Below are 24,877 nucleotides of genomic sequence, written 5' to 3'. Positions count from 1 at the left end.
CACTGCGGTAGTATGACTGCTTTCAGGTCGTTTAGCTCGGATCGGCAGCCATACAACAAATACAGGTGTGGCCCGCTATTAGATTGCAAAGTACCTCAGGACATCTCGAAGCGCAGTAGAATCATGCATATACACAGTCCATGTCAAGATTAAATCACATGCTTCCGTAAGTACCAGGAAATCCTTGGGATGTGACACTGGGTGGGGGCACTTAAATACGGTTCTCTACCTCACCCAAATATGGACTGTCTCTGAGTGCATCACCATCCTTTTAACAGTCTGTGTGCGTGGCTCTGTCGGTCTGTGTGTGTGCGTGGCTCTGTCGGTCTGTGTGTGTGTGTGCGTGGCTGTCGGTCTGTGTGTGTGCGTGGCTCTGTCGGTCTGTGTGTGTGCGTGGCTCTGTCGGTCTGTGTGTGTGCGTGGCTCTGTCGGTCTGTGTGTGTGCGTGGCTCTGTCGGTCTGTGTGTGTGCGTGGCTCTGTCGGTCTGTGTGTGTGCGTGGCTCTGTCGGTCTGTGTGTGTGCGTGGCTCTGTCGGTCTGTGTGTGTGGCTCTGTCGGTCTGTGTGTGTGCGTGGCTCTGTCGGTCTGTGTGTGTGCGTGGCTCTGTCGGTCTGTGTGTGTGCGTGGCTCTGTCGGTCTGTGTGTGTGCGTGGCTCTGTCGGTCTGTGTGTGTGCGTGGCTCTGTCGGTCTGTGTGTGTGCGTGGCTCTGTCGGTCTGTGTGTGTGCGCGGCTCTGTCGGTCTGTGTGTGTGCGCGGCTCTGTCGGTCTGTGTCTGTGTGTGTGCGCGGCTCTGTCTGTGTCTGTGTGTGTGCGCGGCTCTGTCTGTGTCTGTGTGTGTGCGCGGCTCTGTCTGTGTCTGTCTGTCTGTGTCTGCAAATACTCTCCTCTACTACTCTCTAATGCTCACCTATTGCCATTGTAAATGACAATACCATTTATGTTTTTTTTTTAAAATGAGAAAAAAGTCATGAGCAATGCCAATAGCTCTACCTTTAATAATGCCGAGACCATTGCATTGTAAATGCTTGTTAACCCTATAACCTGAAAACTGTTGGGCTAGCCAAGGTGGGAGCAGAAGTAAAACTGTGCTTTGTGGCAAATTGCTGTGTACCCTAAATTTACCATTGTTGACAGCAGTGATTTCCTATGTACTTTGCTATTCGCCCATCTTGGTCAGGCCTGGTGGTTAGTTAGGTCTTCGGGTCACTATGGAATATCCTTCAGTTTCATGACTTAACCTGACAAATTCAAGAAAAACTGTAAACTCAACTTCTCCATTGTTTTTATGGTTCTATTTTCTTCACTAGACAACTTCATCATGTAATTTGAAGACCTTTCGAAATGTAACACCATGCTTGGTAATCTAATATGGATTTTTCTGCCTTCATGTATGGTACCCATGTACTCTTGGTTTTAAAATCCCTTTTCTAATTTGACAAATTATGGACCTGATGAATCTTTATTTGGCATGAATAGGAGCCCCTCGGTTCCCTACATAAAGTGAACGCAACCACTTTGTGTTTAATCACTGCTAGGCAAATCATATGAAAGTTGGTTTGAGTGGCATGTTACTTTGTTTTGCCGTTAGTAAAAGGGGTTCAGGATTGTGTTAGTGCTTCATATCAGGGACATGATTAAGGCTGATAATGTGTTCTTTGTATTAACTCAGACATTTTGCTTAGGGTGTTAAGGTAATCCTTAATCTACAATGTAAGGCTTGTATTCAGTGGATCTAGACCATGAAGTCCGTGCTCCATCTTCTCCAAGTTGGCTGATGGGAGAAGAGCCTTGCCTCCTGTTGTCTGCACCTACATAACTATCTAAACACAGTTCAACTTTCTTTCTTTAGTTTAAGCCATATGAGATGTTAATCTATTGTCTTTGCGTTTTTACGGTAGGGATGTTCGTACAATACTTTAAGGGGGGAGGTGCTCAGATATGTTAATGTACTGTACAATGAACACTTACACATTGTCTCAAAAGACTTTCCTACCAAGTCATACTTCGCTACTCACCAAATAAACATACACTTGCCCTTCCAGTAAATCAGTCTTTTTTGCAGTAGTTTCTCTTCTATACATCTGTCCTTCGTTCAGCCTTACGAATTTTGGCAAAGTGTCGCGACACATGGCTGCACGTTAAAACTACACAATTTAAACAGTGTAAGCCAGTAATTAAATGTGCTTTCCTAGTCCACAAACACTGTTGCCTTGGGATTAATTGCCTCTCGGTGACTGGGTTTTTGTATCCTCCAATTAACCCTTTCACTGGCTGTGACTCATTATGCGCAAGTGCTTCTTAATCCAGGGGTCCGGCTCTAACGTATTGTAAAGCTGCAAAAGACTACTTTATCCACATTTGCTCGAAGACTGCCAGTGGGTTAACCAATGAGCCATCACTAAGCTTTTATTGTTTGGACTAAAGTGAAACTCATTTGCCGTTCCCGGTTTGTGCATTTTTGGCACCAACTCTAACTGAATGGAAATCTGCAGTTATCAACAAAGGGCAAGAGTTAGTTGAATGGCTTAATGGAAGTGACCAGTACTGCTGTTTGTTTTCCATCTTGATCAAGATCCTAGAGTAGCACCATGCTAATTTGTAAACTTCCGATTTTTTTGTCATTCAGACTTTCAGTTGAGCCAGATACAGTCCATTCGTATAAGTAATGGCGGAACCTTGCATGTAGCTGATGCAGAGAAGTTAGATTGCTATTTAATTGCAAGTGGCAAGGGTGCATCTCCAGAAACAAGGCTTAAACAAGCACTGGCTATCCCAATATGCCTTGCCTCCGCGAAAGCTATTGGCTTTGACTGTTTTTTAATCCATGTTGTACAGCAGTGTGGCAGTTGTGCAGCATGGCGGAAAGTTGAGGGGACGGCACTAAACACTGACACACCGAAAGCTGGCCGTGTCCTAGCACTTTTTAAAACTCAACTGTGCTGCACATCTGTCGCGCTGATGTAAAACATGGCAAAAGAAAATTGGCAAAGCCAATAGTTCTTGCGTAGGCAAGACCTATTTATTGGCTTCGCTAAGGGGCGTTTTCCTATGGGAAGGAGGGGCAAGCAACATCATGGAAGGGGTTGGGCAGGAAACGCAGAGCAGGACATGGGGGTGGTGGGAGAGATGTCCTTAAACACATGCACTGCTGCATGGACTGATGCATTGCTGTCCCCTGAGCAGTGGAAAGACACCCTGGAGAGATGCTCCAGGGACAGAGCAAACACAGGCAGAGGTGAAGTTAGGATGCGCTGGCCAAAGCAGCAAGAAAATTAGTGAATAAACCAACCAGTGGGAAGCAATGGATGAGCTGATTCCCCCTGTAAATAAACAAAACATCTTGTAAGCGACAATCTAGGGCAAGGCCTAAAAAGGATCCAGAGCTGACACCACTGCCAGGGTCTCATTTTACAGGTTTATGTTTTGCCTACTTTTGTGTCGCTTCTGCATCAGTTAGTATTGCAGGTCTGCCTGCATCCGAGCAGGAAGTTACAGTAAGTCTCATTGACCCTCTTTTAAAAAAAGGTTTTTATGAATATCTGCACATATCAGGAAAGGGACAGTCAGCAATGTTTGATCATGGGCTAGGGGTTCCACACAATTAACTTACTGCTCAATATGTCTGCTCAATATGTCTGGTTTGATTGTTCAGCTGTGCTTGATGGATTCTTACCAATCCTTTAAAACAGTAGTGCTCTTTCGCTCCATCTAGTGGAGAAGTATTCTTTCCCTCATTATATTGGCTGTTTAGTGTATCGTTCTGCTTTCCAGGAAGTGCTTCTACTGGAATGCATAGTGAACTACTTGACATATGAAAACTATACTCAATCACGCAATTTGTAACATTCAGTATATGTCCTATATGCATTTGATAAGACTATGTGAAGCTATTAGGGGTTGTGTTAATGTGATAAATGGCATTTGTGCATGCCAACCATGTAACCAGCATTTGGGAATTCCTGGCTTTGCGCCAGATCAGTTGACTTTTCAATTGTGACTGTTTTTCACTGACCTGCAAGATTTTTTCATAACCACTTTGTTGCTCTTGACCCTGTTGGAAGTCACAAGGCTAACCCTGCATCTCAGCTGCTCGCGTTTAGTTTTCCTTTTCTCCTAGACACTGGTTTTCTCGTTGCTCTCCTCCAGACCACTCAGTTATGATTTTTACTGCATCTGTTACAGGGGTTTGGAGTCTGGTAAGGGATTGTCTAGTCTATAGTCTAGCTCTGCTAGGATGCTATGCGTGCTGGATAGTACATAATGCGCAGATTTGGCTACATGGCAAACAAAGAGGAACTGTGCTGTTGCTGCACCACTTGATTGGGGATTGTCCTGAAAGAGGCCCTGTGGAATGCTTCCAGCAGCTCAGCAGATTGAGACTCGTGCCCCTGTAAATGGTGAAATTCGTTTTCATCTTTGGAGATGCTAAATAGGAGGAATGTAAACTGCTACATGTAAGCGACCCTAATCAGAGATGGGCCTGGCCCACAAAGCCTTCATTGCAGCCTGGCCGATCCTCCTGCTGCCTGGTAGGTACTAAACCCAGGAGGATAGCAAGTGGCATATTGTACAGCACTGCCTGTTCACATTCTGCACCTCCAAATGTTTTCTGTGTTGGGACGAGACCAGTTTCTTTGGCCATCTAGCCACCCCTTTGCCTCCAATATACTAACTGTTCACCCACTGGGCCGGGGGATAAGAAGGCGGAGACATGGTGGCAGCTATTAACTAGCAGCACAGCAGGCACGGACTCAAATACCCATTGATTAATAGCTCACAAGCTGTAGGCTGGACTGAGCAGTGGGGTCTCGTGGACCGTATCTTATAAGTGAACTTGCCCAGTCCAAATCGCTTACTACCTACCGCTTGATTGTAATTTTTTTTTATATAGTGCTTGCTACCCCTGACAAGGAATGCTTTTATGCGAGTAGCATGCTACTCCGGAACCGAAAAGAATTAGTGGTCGTATTAGTATAGGGAAATATGAGTTTAGTATTTAGTCAAGGGTGATGGGAGTTAATTTGAGCGGCGGACCTGAGTCTGTTGGTTGGATTGAATAGAGTAATGGAGATGTGGATGGGTTGGTGGTATAGGACAGAGTTGTGTTTAGTGTGAAAATGCCAGTGACTTAGTTAAGTTGTGGTAGAATTGTGTGTAGGTGTGGTTTGTGGGGTTTTGTAGTAGTTAATTACACATTGGAATCTGTATGAGGTTTGTTTGTTGTGCCGGAGTAGAATGTCTTTGTTGATATTGTGTTTTGATGTTAGCGAATGTGGAGGGCTTAAGATGGTAGCTCGTAAGTGGTTAAAGGACAGCATCTCTTGCCCGAAGCTCAACCCGAACAGGCCCAAAAAGGCAACTGCCCTTGTCTTCTCTTCCCTTGGCTCGATGCCCTGAGCCCAATGCCTAAAATTTGCCCTATTCAATGGAATCCTAGCGCTAACCAAATGGAACCTTAACCCTAAATCCAGTGCTAGACTTGATCTGCAGCCAAGACATTCATCACTCCCTTCATGCCTGCCATAAGGTACAGCCCTCCCTGCACCAGGAGGTGAAGCCTGGGCCCTACTACAGGTGGAGTGTATTAGGCCAAAGATAGCAATGACATTACATAATGCCACAATGTGTACACCTCACGGAGAGGACAGGAACAATAGCTCAAACTCACGTGAATGCAAGATCTATTGCATTGCAAATGCTATTTTGTTTTTGCACTCCTTTTCTCCCACCCAATAGATGTATACAAGTAGACCTCAGCAGCACCAGCGGCTGCCTTTCAGGCCACTTAAGTCCATAATTTCCATTTACTGATCTTTCCCTAGAAAGAATGACTCCACATTTCAGAGATGATCGCAACCAATCCAGGTAGTGGCTTGTGGGGTGTTTCCTTATTTAGGTAGCCCTCCAGGAACCTCCTAGCCTACCGAGCAATGAGTTGAGATATGTGGTAAAAGGAGACTAAATGTCTACTGGGCGGGAGCCCTGTGGCACTGTCGCTCCTAATATAGATGCAGTTAGTTGTTATTGACAATAAGTTACATTCCTCAGCCAGTCATATAGTTGAATTGTGATGTGGTGGCCCCAGTGCATCGCAACACTGCACATTGCTAGGAGCTGTAGCATAGCACTTGTGCGCTTGATTAAACCGGGGGCATCCTTGAAATAACCCAGAAGGGGGATCAGCGGAGTCTTTAGGGGGAGAAAGTCTGTGATGGAAGCAGTGGCATCATATACTGTTCAGATTGTGCTCACTGCGGGGCAGTCCCACAACAGGCAGAGGAATGCGGCATGATCTGCTCCGCATTTACAGCAGTGCCTCTTCTGAAAAACCCATGCGATGTATATGGGCAAGGGTACAATACAGTTTGTGGAGGAATTTATTTTGTATCGGGTGCAGTCTGCAATTGAGTAGTGATTTGGTCATGCTGCATCACTACTGCCATTTTGTCAAGTTGAGAGGCGAGTCAGGTCCGGCTTTGCAGCTGAGATAGGCTTTGAGTGCATATGGATGACTTCTCTTGCATGATCGCATAAAGGTGTGTTGTGAGGTTACGTTGGGATGGATCGGTTAGTAGCATATCCAATGTGGGAGGGGCAGTGGCAAACATGTCATGCAAAGCACAAATCCCTGCTCTGCAACTGTAGTATGGGAAAGCATCTAGTGGGGTATGGTGCGGGAGTAGATGGAGTACTGATTGTTCCGCCAGGAAGAATTCGCCCATCAGGTGTAGTTTAAGCTGTGTTAATAGACTACATATTCCATCTTGTGCCGGGAGTTGCAGGTGGCCATTCAGGGAGACTCTAGGACTTTAAAGTTTACAAAAATTGGGAACTGTACAGGATGACTAGCTGCGCCCACATACCCAATTGAAAAAGGGTGGGTGCAAATCCCTGGTCCTGCCAATTTTAAACCAAATAGTGTGGTTCTAAAGATCACAACAGAATAAACGAAGTGTGTGATTGAAACCCCAGAGATTTCTGGACATGAGCATCAATCCACCGGTCAGGCTGCCCCTTCAAGAGGATCTTCTGTCGCAGCATCCTGGAAGGGTCCTCCACCTGAACCAGTCCTTTCTCTTTCTCCTTGTGTGGAGATTGAGCGGTGACAGTTGAGAGCTTCTAACCTTCCTCCTGAAGTCTGTGAGGTTATATTGGCAGCCAGTCGTCCCTCTACCAAATCAGTATACACCTGCTGATGGAACACATTTTGTAATTATTGTACAGATCGGTCGGTTGACCCTCTATCTGCTACCTTATCAAGTCCTACTCTTCATACTTTCTTTGGCCAGGCAGGGCACTGCTCTGGGCACCTTGAAGAGCTACCTTTCGGCCCTTTCTTTTCTGCGGCTGCCTGATCAGCTATCTTTGTTCAAATCTCCTATTGTGCAGAGATTTTTTTAAGGGGTAAACAATTTGTTTACTCCACCTTTTATCATGCCATAGTGGGACCTTAATTTGGTGCTCATCATCTTGATGTGTGCACTGTTTGAGGTTGCTCACCATAAACTGCTTTTTTGGTGGCAATAACCTCTGCCAGGAGAGTCCCCGAACTGCATGCTCTTTCGTCGAAGCCTCCTTACCGGACTACTTTTCTGGATTAGGTAGTATTCCGGACTAGGGCATCTTTTCTTCCTAAGGTGGTAACACCCTTCCATCTGGGACAGTCGGTTACCCTGCCCACTTTCTATGTGCCCGCGTCCTTCCAAGGAGAAGGAACGTCTTCACCATCTGGAACCAAAAAGAGCGTTGTCATTCTGCCTTGATCGAACAAAAGAATTCCCGGTAGATGACCAACTCTTAAAAGGGTACATGGGTGGGAAGACAGGCAGTGCTCTCCAGAAGAGGACTATATCCTGGTGGGTTATCCTGTGCATAAATATTTGTCACGCCTTGGCAAAGAAGGGGCCTCCTGAAGGGCTTGGGGCACATTCCTCTAGGGCAAAAGTGGCCACCATGGCTCTTCAGCGTGGTGCTCCCGTATCCGATATTTGCCAAGCTGCCATGTGAGCATCTCTGCACACGTTCGCCAGACACTACTGCCTGGACTCCTAGGTTTTGGTTGCTCTGTTTTTCAGGATTTTCTGATCTGTACCGTTCAGTCCCTCCTTTGGGGATGGTTTTGCTTGGCTACCTGTTAAATGGTAATCAATCTGCGGATAGATTACTCTATCAGATGGACAAGTTACTTACCTTTGGTAACACCTTATTTGGTAGAGCCATGATCTAGCTGCAGATACCTTATCCACCCACCCTGCACTGCGGAATTGGCTTTAAATGTGAGGCATGTTCCCCTACTGGGCCCTCGCTGTTAGTTTTTCAACATACCATGGTTAGTCACTTCATGGCTCTGCGCTTCTGGCGTGGAAAGTCGTGAAAAGTACTGAAGTCCGCGCGCTGGTTATATTGATGACGCGGATGTCACGTGGAGTCAACAGATGCCACCTACTGGTGCACATGGGTACTGCTATGAAGTCTTTCGGATCAAGCCTGATACCTGGAATTCAAAGGTAAGGAATCTGCGGCTAGAACCGGCCTCTACCAGGTAAGGTGTTACTGAAGGTAAGTAACTTTTCCATTGAGTACTTATTAAGCGCACTACCACTCCCAAATGAGCATCTTGACACTATAAAGACTATGTTCTAGCACATGTATAAAAAACCCTTACTGTAGGTGCTTCTGCACCAGAGGATGTGCATCCTACATCTTTAGGTTTCATTTAAGATACCTTAGACACTGTCCCTTGGAGCCTTTAACTCTCTCCCACCTGAGAATAATGTAGTTATGAACTTGTCTGCTTAGGCTTGCAAAGCTAAGATTTTACCTTGATTATGAAGTAGGTGCTGGAAGACTTCTGAGCCCACAGCTAATCTCTGAACACTAAATCGAGAATTCCCAGATAATCTTTTTTGGGGGGGGGGGAATTACCCACTGGGCGCCGTTAAGCAATGCCGTGTCTGTGAATGGAAAACGTCACCGTTCCACATAGTATTATGACCACGTCTTTGTATAGAAAAAATATTAGTTGGATGCGGATATGACCCTGCACAGTCTGCGGGCCAAAGTCGTTTGATTGCTCCCGTCTGAGCACTGCCTGCTGCTCCGAAGATCACCCACCACTGCTGGTAAATTAATGTCCTAGGTCACTTGTTTTACGCTAATCACTACAACTCTGACATCAGGAGAGCTTTGCATCCATGTGCCGGCCTTCTTCTGTTTATTTGCTCTCCCCTCGATCACACTGGGTTTGTCATTTCAGTATATACTGTATGTTAGAACATTGGAATGTTGGGAGCTCCATTGCAGACAATGGAGTGCTCCCTGCTTCTACGGGCCAGTAAAGGCCCGCAGAGCAACATTCCAATGTTCTTCAAAGGCTTCTCGAAGATTGAGGGGATTTATGTCCCCTCGGGCTTCGAGAACCCTTTATGTGGAGTAGTGTGGCTTAATGGTTAGAGGCGGCAGACCCGGAAGCTGAGATCGGCCCGGGACCAGGGTTCGATTCCCAACGCGGCAGGGTCTTTGGTCAAAATGTCCACAGGCCTGATAATTCCCGCCTCGGCGCCTACTCTAACCTTGGGTTCCACTCTGCAACTCTGGGCAATAGCTTGCTTAATCTTCACAACGGCCCCTTCAACGCCGGGGATGCCTGGTCTCACTTTGGGGGTGCCCAGAAGGGACCATCTCACAGGGAAAGCCAGGACGGGTTCCCCAGCGGTATACAGTGCCGGGACGCCCGCGGTGTAGGCAGCTCTGCGCTTTACAAGTATACAACATTTACATTTAGAACATTCTGCCACTGGAGGGCAGAATGTTCTGATAGCCTTATAGCCCTTCGTAGCAAGGCTATACCGGCTATTAAAGTCCCGCTGTCTCGTTAAAGTCCCTCGCCTTGGGCTCGGGCCTTTAATGATTCATCGGGCCTTTAATAGCGGGTATAGCCCGTTACGGCGGGCTGTAAGGCTATATTAGTGGTGCTTAGGGTATTTGTTTTTGGCAGTTTAACGTGTGAATTACTGTTTTTCAGTTATGGTTTTTTGGGGTGCCTTTTTTGTGGCATCTTTTTTCCTTTTCATCAGCATTTCAATTAAGTTTCATATCTTTTAAAGGTCCTTTGCTTTTAGAGCAAGTATGTAGTGGTCTGCAGTTTGAGTGAGGCTTGTTTTTTGTTCTAATTAAGATTAGAGCTGGCAAGTGCCCCTTTGTTACTTATTACACACTTTGCCGGCCTTAGATTTTTATCCGGTAGCATTCTTGTATCTGAAATTTAGCTTTTGACATTTTAGGAAAAATTCTAGTTCAGTTGGTAACCAGGAATAACTGAATGTGTTACTCCTGACATTTAATCTATTCATAATAAAGATAATTAGCTTCCGTTGCTGACGTTTTCAATTAGCACAAATGGATTCGTTTATGGTCTGAATTAGTTGTATCTTGATTTTTCACCTCCATTTTATTGTTGCGGTTATTTCAAAATTGCATGTCTATAGTCTTCTGTGATCTGATGCTGCTTTCCTGGAAAAGCCTTCTGATCACTATCTGCAATACCTATAAGTAATTTGAAATCCCTTTGCACCTTAGAATTTTTCATTTGAATTTTCAGGAATTATTTGAATTGTCAGGAATTGGGTTATTCATTTAGAAAGGGGAGGATGAGTCACCAATACCAACTTTAGAAAGGGGAGGATGAGTCACCAATACCAACTTAAACAATCTAGCTAGGTCAAAACACATTTCTTATATAATTTGGGTTCAACCCGTTGTAGCTATGGCGCACTCAGCAAGGACTCTCAGGGATGCATGTGTTAAGTTCAGAAAGTACCAATTTTAAAATCAAGGGAACACACATAAAATCCCCTAAATATTTTAGAAAATTAAAGAAACGTTTAGTTACCAATGTCACCAATATGACCATAGGTTAAGACGTGCGACCACAGGAGTCTTTGAACTTTTGTGGCCAACAAAGCACCTAGAAACATTAAATCACCATTGATAAACAGTTTGCGGTTCACTTGAACTTAGCACAATTTTTACAGATTGCACTGGAGCGAAGGTTCGACGTAACAAGCGTTTTTGTCCTGGTCAAAGATTTTTACCTTCATACTTGGTCTGCAATTGTTCAGGAAAAATACTTATGGACAGTCATGCAGTTCCTTGTTTTTCAGGGCACCAGGCCTCTTACTATCCAGTTTTGCAAGATTTACTCTCCTCATAAAGGAATTCAAATTGCAATTCAAATTTGTTTGTTAGATTAAATGTTTTGTGTTTGTTTTAAATTTGCATGCAAGTATGAATCTTTAATACATCATAGATGTATGTTAAGTTGTATTCTAAACACAGTCTTTATTTCAGATCTGAGTGTCTCGGCGGCGGCAGTGAAGGACATCTTTAGCGTGGGAAAATGAGTGAACTTGAACAGTTACGCCAAGAAGCGGAACAACTCAAGAACCAAATTAGAGTATGTATTAACTTATCTTCATGTTCTATGGACACTCATAGTGTTGGAGCAATGCTTGCATGATACTGACTTTATTTACATTTAATGACGATGTACATTTTCTAACCTTTTTCTGCACCGATGGTAAAATGTATTGTTGGGTAAATATTTGTGTGCACTATACAATGTTTTAGAGGGTGACTAATCTTTGTATTTGCAGTTTAATAAAGATACAATCAATCAGGGAATTGTAAGCGCGCTACTCACCTGTGAGGGTCTCAAGGTGATGAGTGGAGTGGAGGGGGGGGTCGGGGGCCCGCAGATCTGTTTACCCGAAGAGCCAGGTATCGAGGGGACTTTGTAGGTGGTGACTGATGTGCTTGTGTCGGGGAATGCCGAGGACGAGTCTGGTGGCAGTTTTCTGTATTGTCTAGAGTTTGCGGATTAGGGATTTGTTGATGGCGGCGTAGAGTGGGTTTCTATAGTCCAGTCCGCTGGTGATGAGTGTGTGGGTGACTGTCTTCCTTGACTCAGGGGGGTGATCCACTTAACGATCTTGCGGAAGGTGTTGAAGCAGCTGGACGGGACAGCGTTGACCTGTCTGGTCATGGTGAGCGATGAGCAGAGTACGATGCCGAGGTTCTTGCAGTGGTCTGAGGGGGTAGGTGGGCTTCCGAGGGTGGTCGGCCACCAGTTGCTGTCCCATGCAGAAGGGGTGTTACCATGGTCAAGGTCTTCTGTCTTTTCAGCATTGAGCTTCAGGCAACTGTTGGTCATCCAGACTTGAATGTCTTGCATTCCTTTCTGGAAGTTGAGTTTGGCAGTTGTGGGGTCTTTGGTGAGGGAGAGGATGAGCTGGGTGTCATCGGTGTTAGATACGATCTTGAGGCCGTGACGAGGGCTGGAGGGGGGGGGGGGGGGCATGTAGATGTTTAAGAGGGTGGGCCTCATGGATGAACTCTGTTGGACTCAGCAGGTGATTTTCGTGGGGTCCGAGAGGAAGGGTTGGGAGTCTGATCCTTTGGCTTCTTCCGGTGATGAATGATCAGATCCAGTTCAGGGCTGTTCCTTGTATGCCTGCCTTGTGTAGTCCGGTGGCTCTTGTGCTGTGGGAGACTGTCAAAGGCAGCTCATAGGTTGAGTAGGATGAGGGCTGCGGTGTGGCGTTGGTCCAGGAGGTTGCTGATGTCTGTGGCGGTGAGTGGGCGGTCTGTGCTGTGGTTGCTTATGAATCAGGATTAGGACGGGTCGAGGACTGAGTTTTCTTCAATAAATCGGGTCAGTTTCCTGTTGACTCTTTTCTCTGCAACTTTGGCTGCAAAGGGGAGGAGCGAGATGGGCGATTAGTTCTTTGGGTCGGGGAGGTGCCTGTTTTGAAGGTGGTGTTGATGGTGCTTTCTAGTTCGGGTGTGATGGCAGGCGCGGCTCCGTGGTAGATGAGGGGAGGCCGGGGTAAGTGGGCTTAATTTTCATTTTATATTCCCTCCTCCCTTCAAACCCATTCCCCTTTGCTGTCCTACCCTCAGTCATGTTTTTCCCCACTTTTTTATTTGGAAGGTCCAACAGCTGCCATTTATCTCCACTACATCAATAACACTATTGCTCGCTTTGACGAAGTACGTGACGTCTGCTATCTAAGACCAATCAGTTAAAAGAAAATGTTATATGGCGCCCGTGTCATGCTGTGATTAGCAACAGCAGCTGCATCATCTCACCTTTGCTTTTTTTTTGCTGATGCAATGCAGCGTCGCTGTAAAGAATTTTGCTGATTAACAGCATCTGCAACAATTAGCAAAGCCAGTGGATGCAAAAGGCAAGCCCTATTGGTCTTACCAATGCTTTTTTTATTGTTGGTTGCCGAAAAGCTCTTTTTGCATAGTGGTATTTTCTTTCAGATAACCGCACGCCCCCACCTTTTGATAACCGCACTGCCCCCAATGCTTGCGGTTACAACCTACGCCCATTTGTACTGAAGTCCAGAACAAACTGAACCTACAGAAGAGAGCTCTCTCAAAGTTTGCATTAGCAGCTATGGGGCTCTTTTCAGAAGAGCTGATGTGAGATGGTCACAAGTGCCAGAATTGACCAGCGCATAGCTCTAACAAGTGGGTCCTTCCCTGCTAGGTCTTGCTGCTTCATTTTTGGCCAGATCTTTCTTCTTTACTGACTTCACACTCAATTCAGAAGGTCAGGACTGGCAGAGCCCTCTGACGTTTGACTCTTCATGCTGAAATTAACCTGGCCAGCAGGCAGAGGCGCTCCTGACCAGAGATCATACTCTGTGGGTACTCTACCGCCCTCGCTCCCTACCGCCCTCGTTTGATCTCCTGTGCTGATCTTCTGCTCTCTTCCACCCCGCCCCCTTCTCTAGCTCCCTGTTCTCTTCTCCCTTGCTGATCTGCTCTTCCACCCGCCTCATTCTCCAACTCCCTGTTCTCTTCTCCCGTGCTGATCTTTTTGCTATCTTCCTCCTTCTCTAATTCCCTGTTCTCTTTTGCTATGCTGATCTGCTGCTCTCTTCCACCCGCCTCCTTCCCTAATTTTCTGTTCTTCTCTTCTCCCGTACTGATCTGCTGCTCTCTTCCACCGCCTCCTTCTCTAGCTCCCTGTTCCCTTCTCCCGTGCTGATATGCTGCGCTCTCTTCCACCCGCCTCCTTCTTTAACTTCCTGTTCTCTTCTTCTGTTCTCTTCTGCTGTGCTGATCTGCTGCTCTCTTCCACATACATCCTTCTCTAACCACACATACACCCACACCCAACCACACCCACCCCCAACCACACACACGCCCTCGATCTGTCTATTGCCCTCACTTTGTATATCTTATCGCCCTCACTTTGTATATCTTATCGCCCTCATCTTATGCCCTCACTTTGTATATCTTATCGCCCTTACTTTGTATATCTTATCGCCCTTACTTTGTATATCTTATCGCCCTTACTTTGTATATCTTATCGCCCTCACTTTGTATCTCGCCCTCACTTTGTATCTCGCCCTCACTTTGTATCTCGCCCTCACTTTGTATCTCGCCCCGCCACAGCATCACTCGTCGCCACCACAACATCGCTGAATGCCCCAGCATCACTCGTCGCCACCACAACATCGCTGAATGCCCCAGCATCACTCGTCGCCACCACAACATCGCTGAATGCCCCCGCATCACTCGTCGCCACCACAACATCGCTGAATGCCCCAGCATCACTCGTCGCCACCACAACATCGCTGAATGCCCCAGCATCACTCGTCGCCACCACAACATCGCTGAATGCCCCAGCATCACTCGTCGCCACCACATCATCGCTGAATGCCCCAGCATCACTCGTCGCCACCACATCATCGCTGAATGCCCCAGCATCACTCGTCGCCACCACATCATCGCTGAATGCCCCAGCATCACTCGTCGCCACCACATCGCTGAATGCCCCAGCATCACTCGTCGCCACCACATCATCGCTGAATGCCCCAGCATCACTCGTCGCCACCACATCGCTGAATGCCCCAGCATCACTCGTCGCCACCACATCGCTGAATGCCCCAGCATCACTCGTCGCCACCACATCGCTGAATGCCCCAGCATCACTCGTCGCCACCACATCATCGCTGAATGCCCCAGCATCACTCGTCGCCACCACATCATCGCTGAATGCCCCAGCATCACTCGTCGCCACCACATCATCGCTGAATGCCCCAGCATCACTCGTCGCCACCACATCATCGCTGAATGCCCCAGCATCACTCGTCGCCACCACATCATCGCTGAATGCCCCAGCATCACTCGTCGCCACCACATCATCGCTGAATGCCCCAGCATCACTCGTCGCCACCACATCATCGCTGAATGCCCCAGCATCACTCGTCGCCACCACATCATCGCTGAATGCCCCAGCATCACTCGTCGCCACCACATCATCGCTGAATGTCACAGCATCACTCTTCGCCACCACATCATCGCTGAATGTCACAGCATCACTCGTCACCACCACATCGCTGAATGTCACAGCATCACTCGTCGCCACCACATCGCTGAATGTCACAGCATCACTCGTCGCCACCACATCATCGCTGAATGCCCCAGCATCACTCTTCGCCACCACATCATCGCTGAATGCCCCAGCATCACTCGTCGCCACCACATCATCGCTGAATGCCCCAGCATCACTCGTCGCCACCACATCATCGCTGAATGCCCCAGCATCACTCGTCGCCACCACATCATCGCTGAATGCCCCAGCATCACTCGTCGCCACCACATCATCGCTGAATGCCCCAGCATCACTCGTCGCCACCACATCATCGCTGAATGCCCCAGCATCACTCGTCGCCACCACATCATCGCTGAATGCCCCAGCATCACTCGTCGCCACCACATCATCGCTGAATGCCCCAGCATCACTCGTCGCCACCACATCATCGCTGAATGTCACAGCATCACTCGTCGCCACCACATCATCGCTGAATGCCCCAGCATCACTCGTCGCCACCACATCATCGCTGAATGCCACAGCATCACTCGTCGCCACCACATCATCGCTGAATGTCACAGCATCACTCGTCGCCACCACATCATCGCTGAATGTCACAGCATCACTCGTCGCCACCACATCATCGCTGAATGTCACAGCATCACTCGTCGCCACCACATCATCGCGGAATGCCCCAGCATCACTCGTCGCCACCACATCGCTGAATGTCACAGCATCACTCGTCGCCACCACATCGCTGAATGCCCCAGCATCACTCGTCGCCACCACATCATCGCTGAATGTCACAGCATCACTCGTCGCCACCACATCATCGCTGAATGTCACAGCATCACTCGTCGCCACCACATCATCGCTGAATGCCCCAGCATCACTCGTCGCCACCACATCGCTGAATGTCACAGCATCACTCGTCGCCACCACATCGCTGAACGCCCCAGCATCACTCGTCGCCACCACATCATCACTGAACGCCACCACAGCATCAATCTGTGCAACCATTCAACAACTGGTTCAAATATGTTCTCTCAATGTTTCAAGCTTTATTACAAATGTCACAAAAAGATGTTAATATTTGACTTCTGTTCTTGGATTTTCGTCACAATAATATACACTGAACATAATCTTCACAAGTTATTTACAAAAGTTTAAGCTATTGCCATTATAAATTACAACTTTATTTAAGTATTAATTATTTAATAAATTTAAAAGCCATTGTTATTTGTAATATCAATACATCTAAGTCTCGTAAATACAAAGCATGTTGCATTACAAATGCTATAGGTGTCACATTTGCAAAAGTTAAAAGTATTGGCATTGTAAATGACAAAGCTATTTTCAAAACCAACACCTAAATAAAAATGTGTCATTTACAATACCAATAGCTCAAACTTTCCTAATGCAAGACCTATTGCATTGTAAATGCTTGTTGGTCTTGAGGTGGAAATAGGTTCCAAGCTTGTCGCAGAGGTCTTGGGATGTGGTGATGTCTGTTGTTTCGCTGCGTGGTTTGGTGAATTCTTGAATGACACTGAAAAGTTCCTTGGAGTTGGCCAGGATTTTGTTGTGGATGAAGTTCCTCTTGTTGGCTCTTCTCTGGTTGTGGTAGTCTGTCATGGCGTCCTTGTAGCTGGTGTGGTTTTCGGTTGTCTTGGTGTTTCTCCAGTTCTTCTCCAGGCGTCTGCAGTTGTCTGGCTTCTTGGAGAGTGGTGGTGAACCAGGCTGGCTTTCCTGGGGCGTTGTCTGTTGGGGTTGCGTAACTGGTGAGCTCGTCTGTGCAGTCGGAGATCAGGTGTGGAGTTCTCTGGCTGCGTCGTTTCTGTCTGGTGCTTAGGTTTCGGTGAGGGTGAATTTGAGTTGCAAGTCGGTAACCTTGCTCCAGTTCCTTTGTGGTGGATGTGGGACTGGTTTGGGCACCTTGGGTTTGTTGATGGCGAAGTGTATGCAGTGGTGGTCAGTCCATAGCGGCTGTGTTGTGTGGCTGAATCTGCGAAGATGGGGTCGAGGGTGTGTCCTGCTCTGTGGGTCTGACTAGTTTAAGTCCGATGCCTGCGAGGTTGTCACAAAGGATAGTGTAGCTGGAGTCGCTGGGGCGTCCAGGTGGAAGTTCAGGTCTCCTATGAGTATAGTTTGTTGAGGCGATGGCGTGGGGTGCGATGAAGTCAGTGGTGGTGGAGGGGGCCGGGGGGGGTCTGTAGACTAGGGTTACTCGGATTGTGGCTTTGGCGGTGATCTGGATCTGGAAGTGCAGGTGTTCGGCGCAGGGGTAGGTTTCGCTGGAGGTGGTGAGGCGGAGGGTACTCGTCTGCTTTCTTTTATGCAGTAAAAGTTTACCTCGGTTAAGGAAGCCATGGTAGTAAATACTGGGCAATGTAGAAGGTTCACAGAAGAACCACTCAGGCCTGAGAGTTGCCAAGACTCCAAAGCACCATGCCCATAAGACTTACAGCAACATGCTAAAGCAAGCAAATGCACAGGTGCAGAGTAGAGTTGCATTGAAATCGGACCCACAGGGATTAGTCATGTAATCGCTCCTAGCTCAAATATTTCCTGTAGTCATTCAAACTGATTAATCAGTTGGTCTAGATAAGAAACAGTGCATCACGCCTTACCCCTTGGCTGTAGCTATGTCTTACCTAGAAATGCTCTTTAACTTTTCTGCATATGCATTGGTAGCTTTGTGATTGCTTGTACTGCTAATGTCAAGCCTCAGCCCTCCTAGTAGGTAATAAAGCATGACCAGTATAGTGGATACCAAATAGTGATAATTCTTACACTGTCTTGCAGTGAAAGTACGCATTTTCTCTGTAATGATTAACTCCAATGGAAGGATTGTGGTGGAAGGGGGCGGGTTTGGAAATTGAGGCACTCTGCACTTTTTCAATTTCCTCTTTAATTCGTACCTGAACGCATCATAAGTGACGCATAGTCCCTGTACAAGAAGAAAACCAGCTCATATGCCGTTATTGAAGGTCAGTTTTGAATATTGCCTTCTCAAAGTGAGTGTCTGGCAGTTTGCAGATGAGAACTCCTGTGTTGGCCCTTAATTCTTTCTGATTATATAGACAAAGCTCCCAGAAGTGTGCTGCATTAGAGATGGAGGAACCTGGCCTCTCAGTACATTATGCATGAGAAGCTAATGAGCAGGTTTTGCCTTACCTTTTTGAGACTTTATTCATAACCAGGTTACATACTGAAAGCATTGTCTTTTTTATTTAGTTTCTTAAAGAGCACCCAGTTTGCATGTACAGGAGACAAGCAACATAATCACTTGTGACTGTACCCATATAGGATTGAGGGCTTGCGTCCCTAGATAAATTATACACAAGTAAACTCTGGCCAACATAGTTGAACAGTCATTTGAGAATTCTCATTGCCAGAAGTGTTTTCTGGGTCAACCTCTTTAGCTGTATTCAATGAGCCGTTTAACTTTCAAACATTACATAGGAAATGGCAAGTCTCCAAAACATTCTTCTCGTTACACAGAATAAGGATCAGCAGCCAGGAATGTATGGATCGATGACACTGTTCAAATTAATCGCAGAGCTATTCTTCTCTTGGCAAGTACCAATACTAGTGTAGTAAGTAGTTTTTTGTAATTTTGGTAATTGCAAGGCCCGAGGTAATTGTCAAGTCAGAGCTGCGATTTGTCGAGTGTTTTCATGGAGACAGGACTTGGGGGAACAGATTGCTCAGAAAAAGGGACTAATGGCCTTCATAGTACACCTCAAATGCTACTGCAGACACCCACTGAGCATATTCGTACAAACAAGACTGAGAACCTGAATCATCAGACAAACGTTAATAAGGACTTAAGACGTCATTCCTTCTCCTGTGTAGTTGCATAAATGGAGCAACTGGGCCAGGGACTATGGGCAGGATCCCCCTTCTCCATTTCTACTGCACACTCACTGATCTCAGTCAGAGTCTGGCCTAAAAGGTCACTCCCTCGAAGGCCAAAGGAAAGGTGAAATGGAAATTCTCACTCTTGCTCTACTACTACTCCTCATCTGGGCCCTAGTACGATAAGAAAAATCTATGTAGTTTTATTTTTTGAGTGATCCTACCCACTACCCTAACACATTGAGCCTAAAGAAAGACCACAGCTGCACTATTGTACAAGGCTCTGATATTCTAAACACCCTCTGAGGCACCAACACTACCACTGATTTGGCATTTCGGTTTTCTCTAGTTTATTCCATGTTGGTGTCCATGCCTGCCTAGATCTACGCTATCAGTAAATATCTGATGGAGACTACAAGCCGTAGAATTATCCCCAGGCGTGAGACTGGATCTGGCAACTTTTTGCCACAGCATCCCTGCGTGCTGTGGGCGGGCATCACGTGACTCCGCTCAGGCGTCGTACGTGACATCAGCGAGATCACATAAGCCCCACCCCGGCGCGCCTACATCTGGGTTTTCCTTTTCCGCGTGAAACGCGGATCCGATCCTTGCTACGGGCTTGTTTTGGGCCCTTTTTTCTTCATCATTGTCTCTCTTCTTTTGGTGGAACAGTGTGCAAATGCCTTCGGGCTTCAAGACTTGAACGTTGTTTGGGTGTCTTATGTCAGCGACGGGCCCTCACCTCATTTGTATGTGGTGTTTAGGGGAGGATCACGGCACCACTGATTGTGAGGCGTGCCAACATTTGAAGTCGCGGAGGGAGCGCCGGATGAAACTACTCTCTGCGTGTCTCTCCAGGTCAGCTTCCTCTTCTTGGTCAGCCTTTTCAGATAGCTTCAGATATGACTGCTGTCGTCGTCCTCGCCCTTCTCCGATGTCGTACGAGCGTTGCTCCCAGATGGGTAAGTGTCGCAGTTTGTCCCCGGGGGCTAGGACTCTCCGTGGGTGATGCGGCCCCGTTTGTCGTCCTCCTATCCACCGTTTCCCGGTGATGAGGCATAGAGAGTCCAGATGGGGACATACGCAACGCCTTTGCAGGCCTCGCTGGCATCTCCTCCTTCCCCTCCAGGGGCGTCAGCGGATCCCTTGCCTTGCGTGTGGCGCTCCGGTGCCGACTGGTTCAGATCCAGGCTTGGAGGACTTGGTGCTGTTGGGGTGCAGTCCCGCCTTCAGACCACGGCGCCTCTGCCTTGCCACAAACTCCCTCTGGAGTCCCTGTGGTGTTGCGGGATATCGCCAGGGCTCTGGTCGCATACCCGAGCCACACTTGGTCCTCTGGGCAGGTGAAAGCCTCGTCCACGGCAGAGCGGACGCCGTCACGGCGCTGGTGCCTGCTCATCCGAGCGGCGCCACAGGGGTCGGTGACCTCATCCCGCTCTGGGTCGGTCGTGGTGGGGACCCCTCGTCCCCATTCAGGCTCCTCTCATCCCTCCCTACAGGTGGCTGCCTCGTCTGAGGGAGATTGCAAAAAACAGTTGATGGACAGAATGCAGAACAATGTCTTACATTCACCCCAGTACAAAGATCTGGGCCTAAATCCATCGTTTTTTTGCGCTCCACACCACCCTAGGTCAGACACTGGCTATATGCAAATCAGCCTTGACCCTGTGCCTCATGGTAACAGTCCAGCCCGAACTACCAAGCCATGTCTTTCCTAGACTGGAATCAAGCATCCAAGGACCGGTTTCTGGCTATCAGCCTTCTTCAGCCTGGATAGCTTGACTCCAGTGATGTGGAGAGCCTGGGACTCACGTCTGAGCATACCCAGCTGGGGTGAAAATTGCAAAAAACAGAGTTGATGGACAGAATGCAGAACAATGTCTTACATTCACCCCAGTACAAAGATCTGGGCCTAAATCCATCGTTTTTTTGCACTCCACACCACCCTAGGTCAGACACTGGCTATATGCAAATCAGCCTTGACCCTGTGCCTCATGGGAACAGTCCAGCCCGAACTACCAAGCCATGTCTTTCCTAGACTGGAAACAAGCATCCAAGGACTGGTTTCTGGCTATCAGCCATCTTCAGCCTGGAATGCTTGACTCCACTGATTGTGAGTATTGGTAGGGTATCTATTCTACATAAAGGAATCTGCTGCTAGTAGTCTCTATCAGATGTATGAGTTACTTACCTTTGGTAACGATGTATGTTGTAAAGACTATTTTAGCCACAGATTCCTTCACGGCCCGCCCTTCCTCCCCGTTCTGCTAGGAACCTTGGGTTGGTCTTCGGTACTCTCCTCCCAGTGGGAGGCTATGTCTCCTGTGAGTGCTTTCTTTGCTCGTGATGATTCCCATGCCGGAGCGTGGGTGAAGGTAATGTGCATTGCCTTATGTATAATTTACCCAACAGCCAAAATTCTCGTAATGTATCTACCCGCATTTTAGTGGTTCAAGAAACGTGCTTTCTTCCCCAACTGCTAACAAAGATTGGTACATAACTCTCTCTACCTCATTACTCCACTCTATCTCACTATCTCACAACTTCTCTCTCAAAACCTCACTACCTCACTCTCTAGCTCACAACATCACTCATTAACTCACTACCTCAATCACTCTCTATCTCACTACCTCACTCTTTCTATCTCACTACCTCACTCTTTCTATCTCACTACCTCACTCTTTCTATCTCACTACCTCACTCTTTCTATCTCACTACCTCACTCTTTCTATCTCACTACCTCACTCTTTCTATCTCACTACCTCACTCTTTCTATCTCAGTACCTCACTCTCTCTATCGCACTACCTCACTCTCTCACTACCTCACTCTCTATTTCAATACCTCACTCTCTCTGCTAATGCAATAGGTATCACATATGCAAAAAAATAAGCTAATGCCAGTAGAAATGACACTGCCATTTATTTAGGGATACAAAAAAGATTAAAGGATGATCAATACCAATAGCTCTACCTATAATATTGCAGAGACCATTGCATTGTAAATGCTTGTTGTCTGGTGGCTCCGTATTGTGGTGTGGAAAAGTTCTCCGAAAACAACTGACATAGGCGCGCCGGGGTGGGGCTTATGTTTTCTCGCTGACGTCACGTATGCGGACAATGCCAGGACTGAGCCGCGTGATGCTGCCCCGCCCCTGGCGCGCAGGGATGCTGTGGCAAAAAGTTTCCGGATCCTGTCTCAAACCTGGGGATAATTCTACGTGAAGGAATCTGCGGCTAGAATCTCCTCTACCAGATACATCGTTACCGAAGGTAAGTAACTCCTACATCTATTCCAGTATCACTATCCTCCAAGTTTATCTCTCACACAGATCCTAACTAGAAACTTTGCTATTCACCAAGCATGACACACTGTGATATATTAAAATTTGGATGTTTTCATAAAATGTTATACCCCCCACCTGAATCTTAATCTTCAAGCTCTGAACTCAGCGGTATTTTCCTGAGACTCATTAAAGAGGCAATCTACTGCGTGAAACTTTGGACCTTTTCAACACAGCTTTTTGGCTTAGTTTTCCCACACTCTTTTACACTGACAAACCTCAAAAGCCTAATGGGCAGGAAACCCAACATTATCCTCGCACCAGCCAAAATCAGGTCTTGCCATATCGATTTATAGCAATGTGGAGATTCATAAGTCTGGCTTCGGACAGCATTCTGAAACACTTCAACTCTCACTGTTTTTATGACACTTCTTTGAGTTTTATGTTGTTGTGCAACTGTAACAGCAGTGAGACATCCCATTGCAGAAAACACCTTCAGCCGACTGAGAAACATCACATCTGCATTACACATGCATTCGTACCCCTGCGGCAGGTCCGCCATGCTTATTACTCTGCCCAATCAGCCCAGCTGGTCGGTTCTTTTACTAGTTTTGCCGTCACCGCAGCACCTCCTTCCTGTGCAGATGCAAATAGTTCCCAGGAAGGGAGAAAGCACGATCTGAGGGACACTGACAAGTATTTATTTTCCCCAGGGTTTTTCAGGAGAAGTTAGTTTGTGGGGAGTGACCTGCTATATCCACCTGGACAGGGCGGTTCTCATTTTCCCACTCAGGGCTCTGGTGTGCTGGACGGAGCGGCACTCCTCTCCAGGTGAGCATTCTTGGGATCTGGCTAGCTCTTGCCCAACCTCCCTCCTCCCCCGATGGTGCGAGAGGAAAGAGGGCACCACGTCACTCCCCAGTGTGGCTGTGCGGCAGTCCTCTTGCATCATCCCGATCATTAAGTATAGATGTTTCCGCTGGTGGCGGCTCACTCACTCCCCACTTCCGGGGACGCAGTCACCAATTTCTGTGGGGGTCGCCCAAGGTAGCATTCAAGTTTGTCTGCCATGAAGCCACACTGCTGTGTGGCAGGGGTGGAGCCAGATATCCTTCGCTTCAGTGTCACCCAGTTTGGCAGAGCAGTCTTGGAGGCAATGCCAAGCTCACACTGTCAAGGACTCCAAGCTTGCTGCCAGTTGCCTCTGAACTGAAGCCAGGCACAAGGTCAGTGGCTGCAGCACAACCTCAGTGTGGCCACGTCACTATGCAGTCGCCAGGAATACTTCATGCAGGCTGCAAAGGATGATGGTAGGAAATGCGAGCACTGAATTTTATGGTAGTGCCCTCATACCGGGGCATGGTGCAGGAGGATTTTGAAAACCGTGGCCGAGCTCAGAATGGTTGTCCTGTCAGCCATATTGCTTTGCTAGGCCCTATCAATTTACTTTAAAATGCTTTTGACCATCAAGAAAAACTTTGGCTCAAGAAACCCAACTCTCACTGAATCACGGCAGTGGCACAAACTACATCCCAACACACTGTACACAGTATTTGCAGAACCCCTCCCACCACATCTAACCTTCAACTAGATCATTCCGTGGCCCCATCCCCCCTCCAAATTCTAATGCCTTTATTTTTAGGAATTTAAAAGGGCACCTAAATATCAATTCACCAAAGGACTTATTTAAAGCTCTCAGCCCTACCATCGAAAGCATAAGCAGTAAATGTCAGTCTGCATAAAGGGGTGAGTCCCAACAGTTTGAGCGGAATAGAAATAACCCAACTATTCTGAACCTTTTCTGCAATAATCACAGAACTTCCCACTCTATAACCATAGATCAGTGTCAAAAGGCCCCCTTAAGATTGCCGATCTAATCTTAGAACACATACTAGACTTACTGTAATGGAAACCTGCAAATGGTTTCTGCCAACCCACCCATAGAGCAGTTTGTGCCGAATGCTTATCCTCCCTTCAGCCCATTCGAGCAGAAGAGTGGCTGCCATCTTCAGAGACTAGATGAAGTACAGAAATCAAACAAAAGCGTAAGTACCACATTTTGAACAAGTTTTAATGGAGCTTAGTATGACGGACCTAAACCCGATCAAGTTGCACCTAGTCTATCTCTGTGCCCTCCCCCCCCCGCCCCCCCCTTCCCCCTCTTGTTAAACAGATCCTGGACTTCTCCAGCATTGAATCTATCATAGATTCACATGCATGAATCTTCCCCGTCACGCTGGTGGGAGTCCCAGAGTACTTAAATAAGCAGTACTAAAAGGAGTACATTAGAAAACATTGCGAAAGCAATTGATTTAACCAATTCTCATCCTTATAGAAGAC

The 24,877-nt window shown here is 47.2% G+C and overlaps 1 protein-coding gene across 2 annotated transcripts in view; it reads left to right on the top strand.

The window, feature by feature from the left end:
- GNB1 (G protein subunit beta 1) overlaps nt 1–24,877 on the top strand; it is a 351,738-nt gene that overhangs the window by 148,823 nt on the left and 178,038 nt on the right. For both annotated transcript variants that reach the window (XM_086921527.1, XM_086921528.1), the window contains exon 2: nt 11,351–11,456. In XM_086921527.1, coding sequence (XP_086777653.1) covers nt 11,400–11,456 — 57 coding nt within the window. In that variant the 5' untranslated portion in view covers nt 11,351–11,399. The remainder of the gene's footprint in view (nt 1–11,350; nt 11,457–24,877) is intronic.

This window comes from Lissotriton vulgaris, chromosome 5 (assembly GCF_964263255.1).
Source record: "Lissotriton vulgaris chromosome 5, aLisVul1.2, whole genome shotgun sequence".
In the NCBI taxonomy this organism is placed as follows: Eukaryota; Metazoa; Chordata; class Amphibia; order Caudata; family Salamandridae; genus Lissotriton; species Lissotriton vulgaris.
Note: the sequence above shows the minus strand (reverse complement) of the source record. Positions and strands in the feature narration are given on the sequence as shown.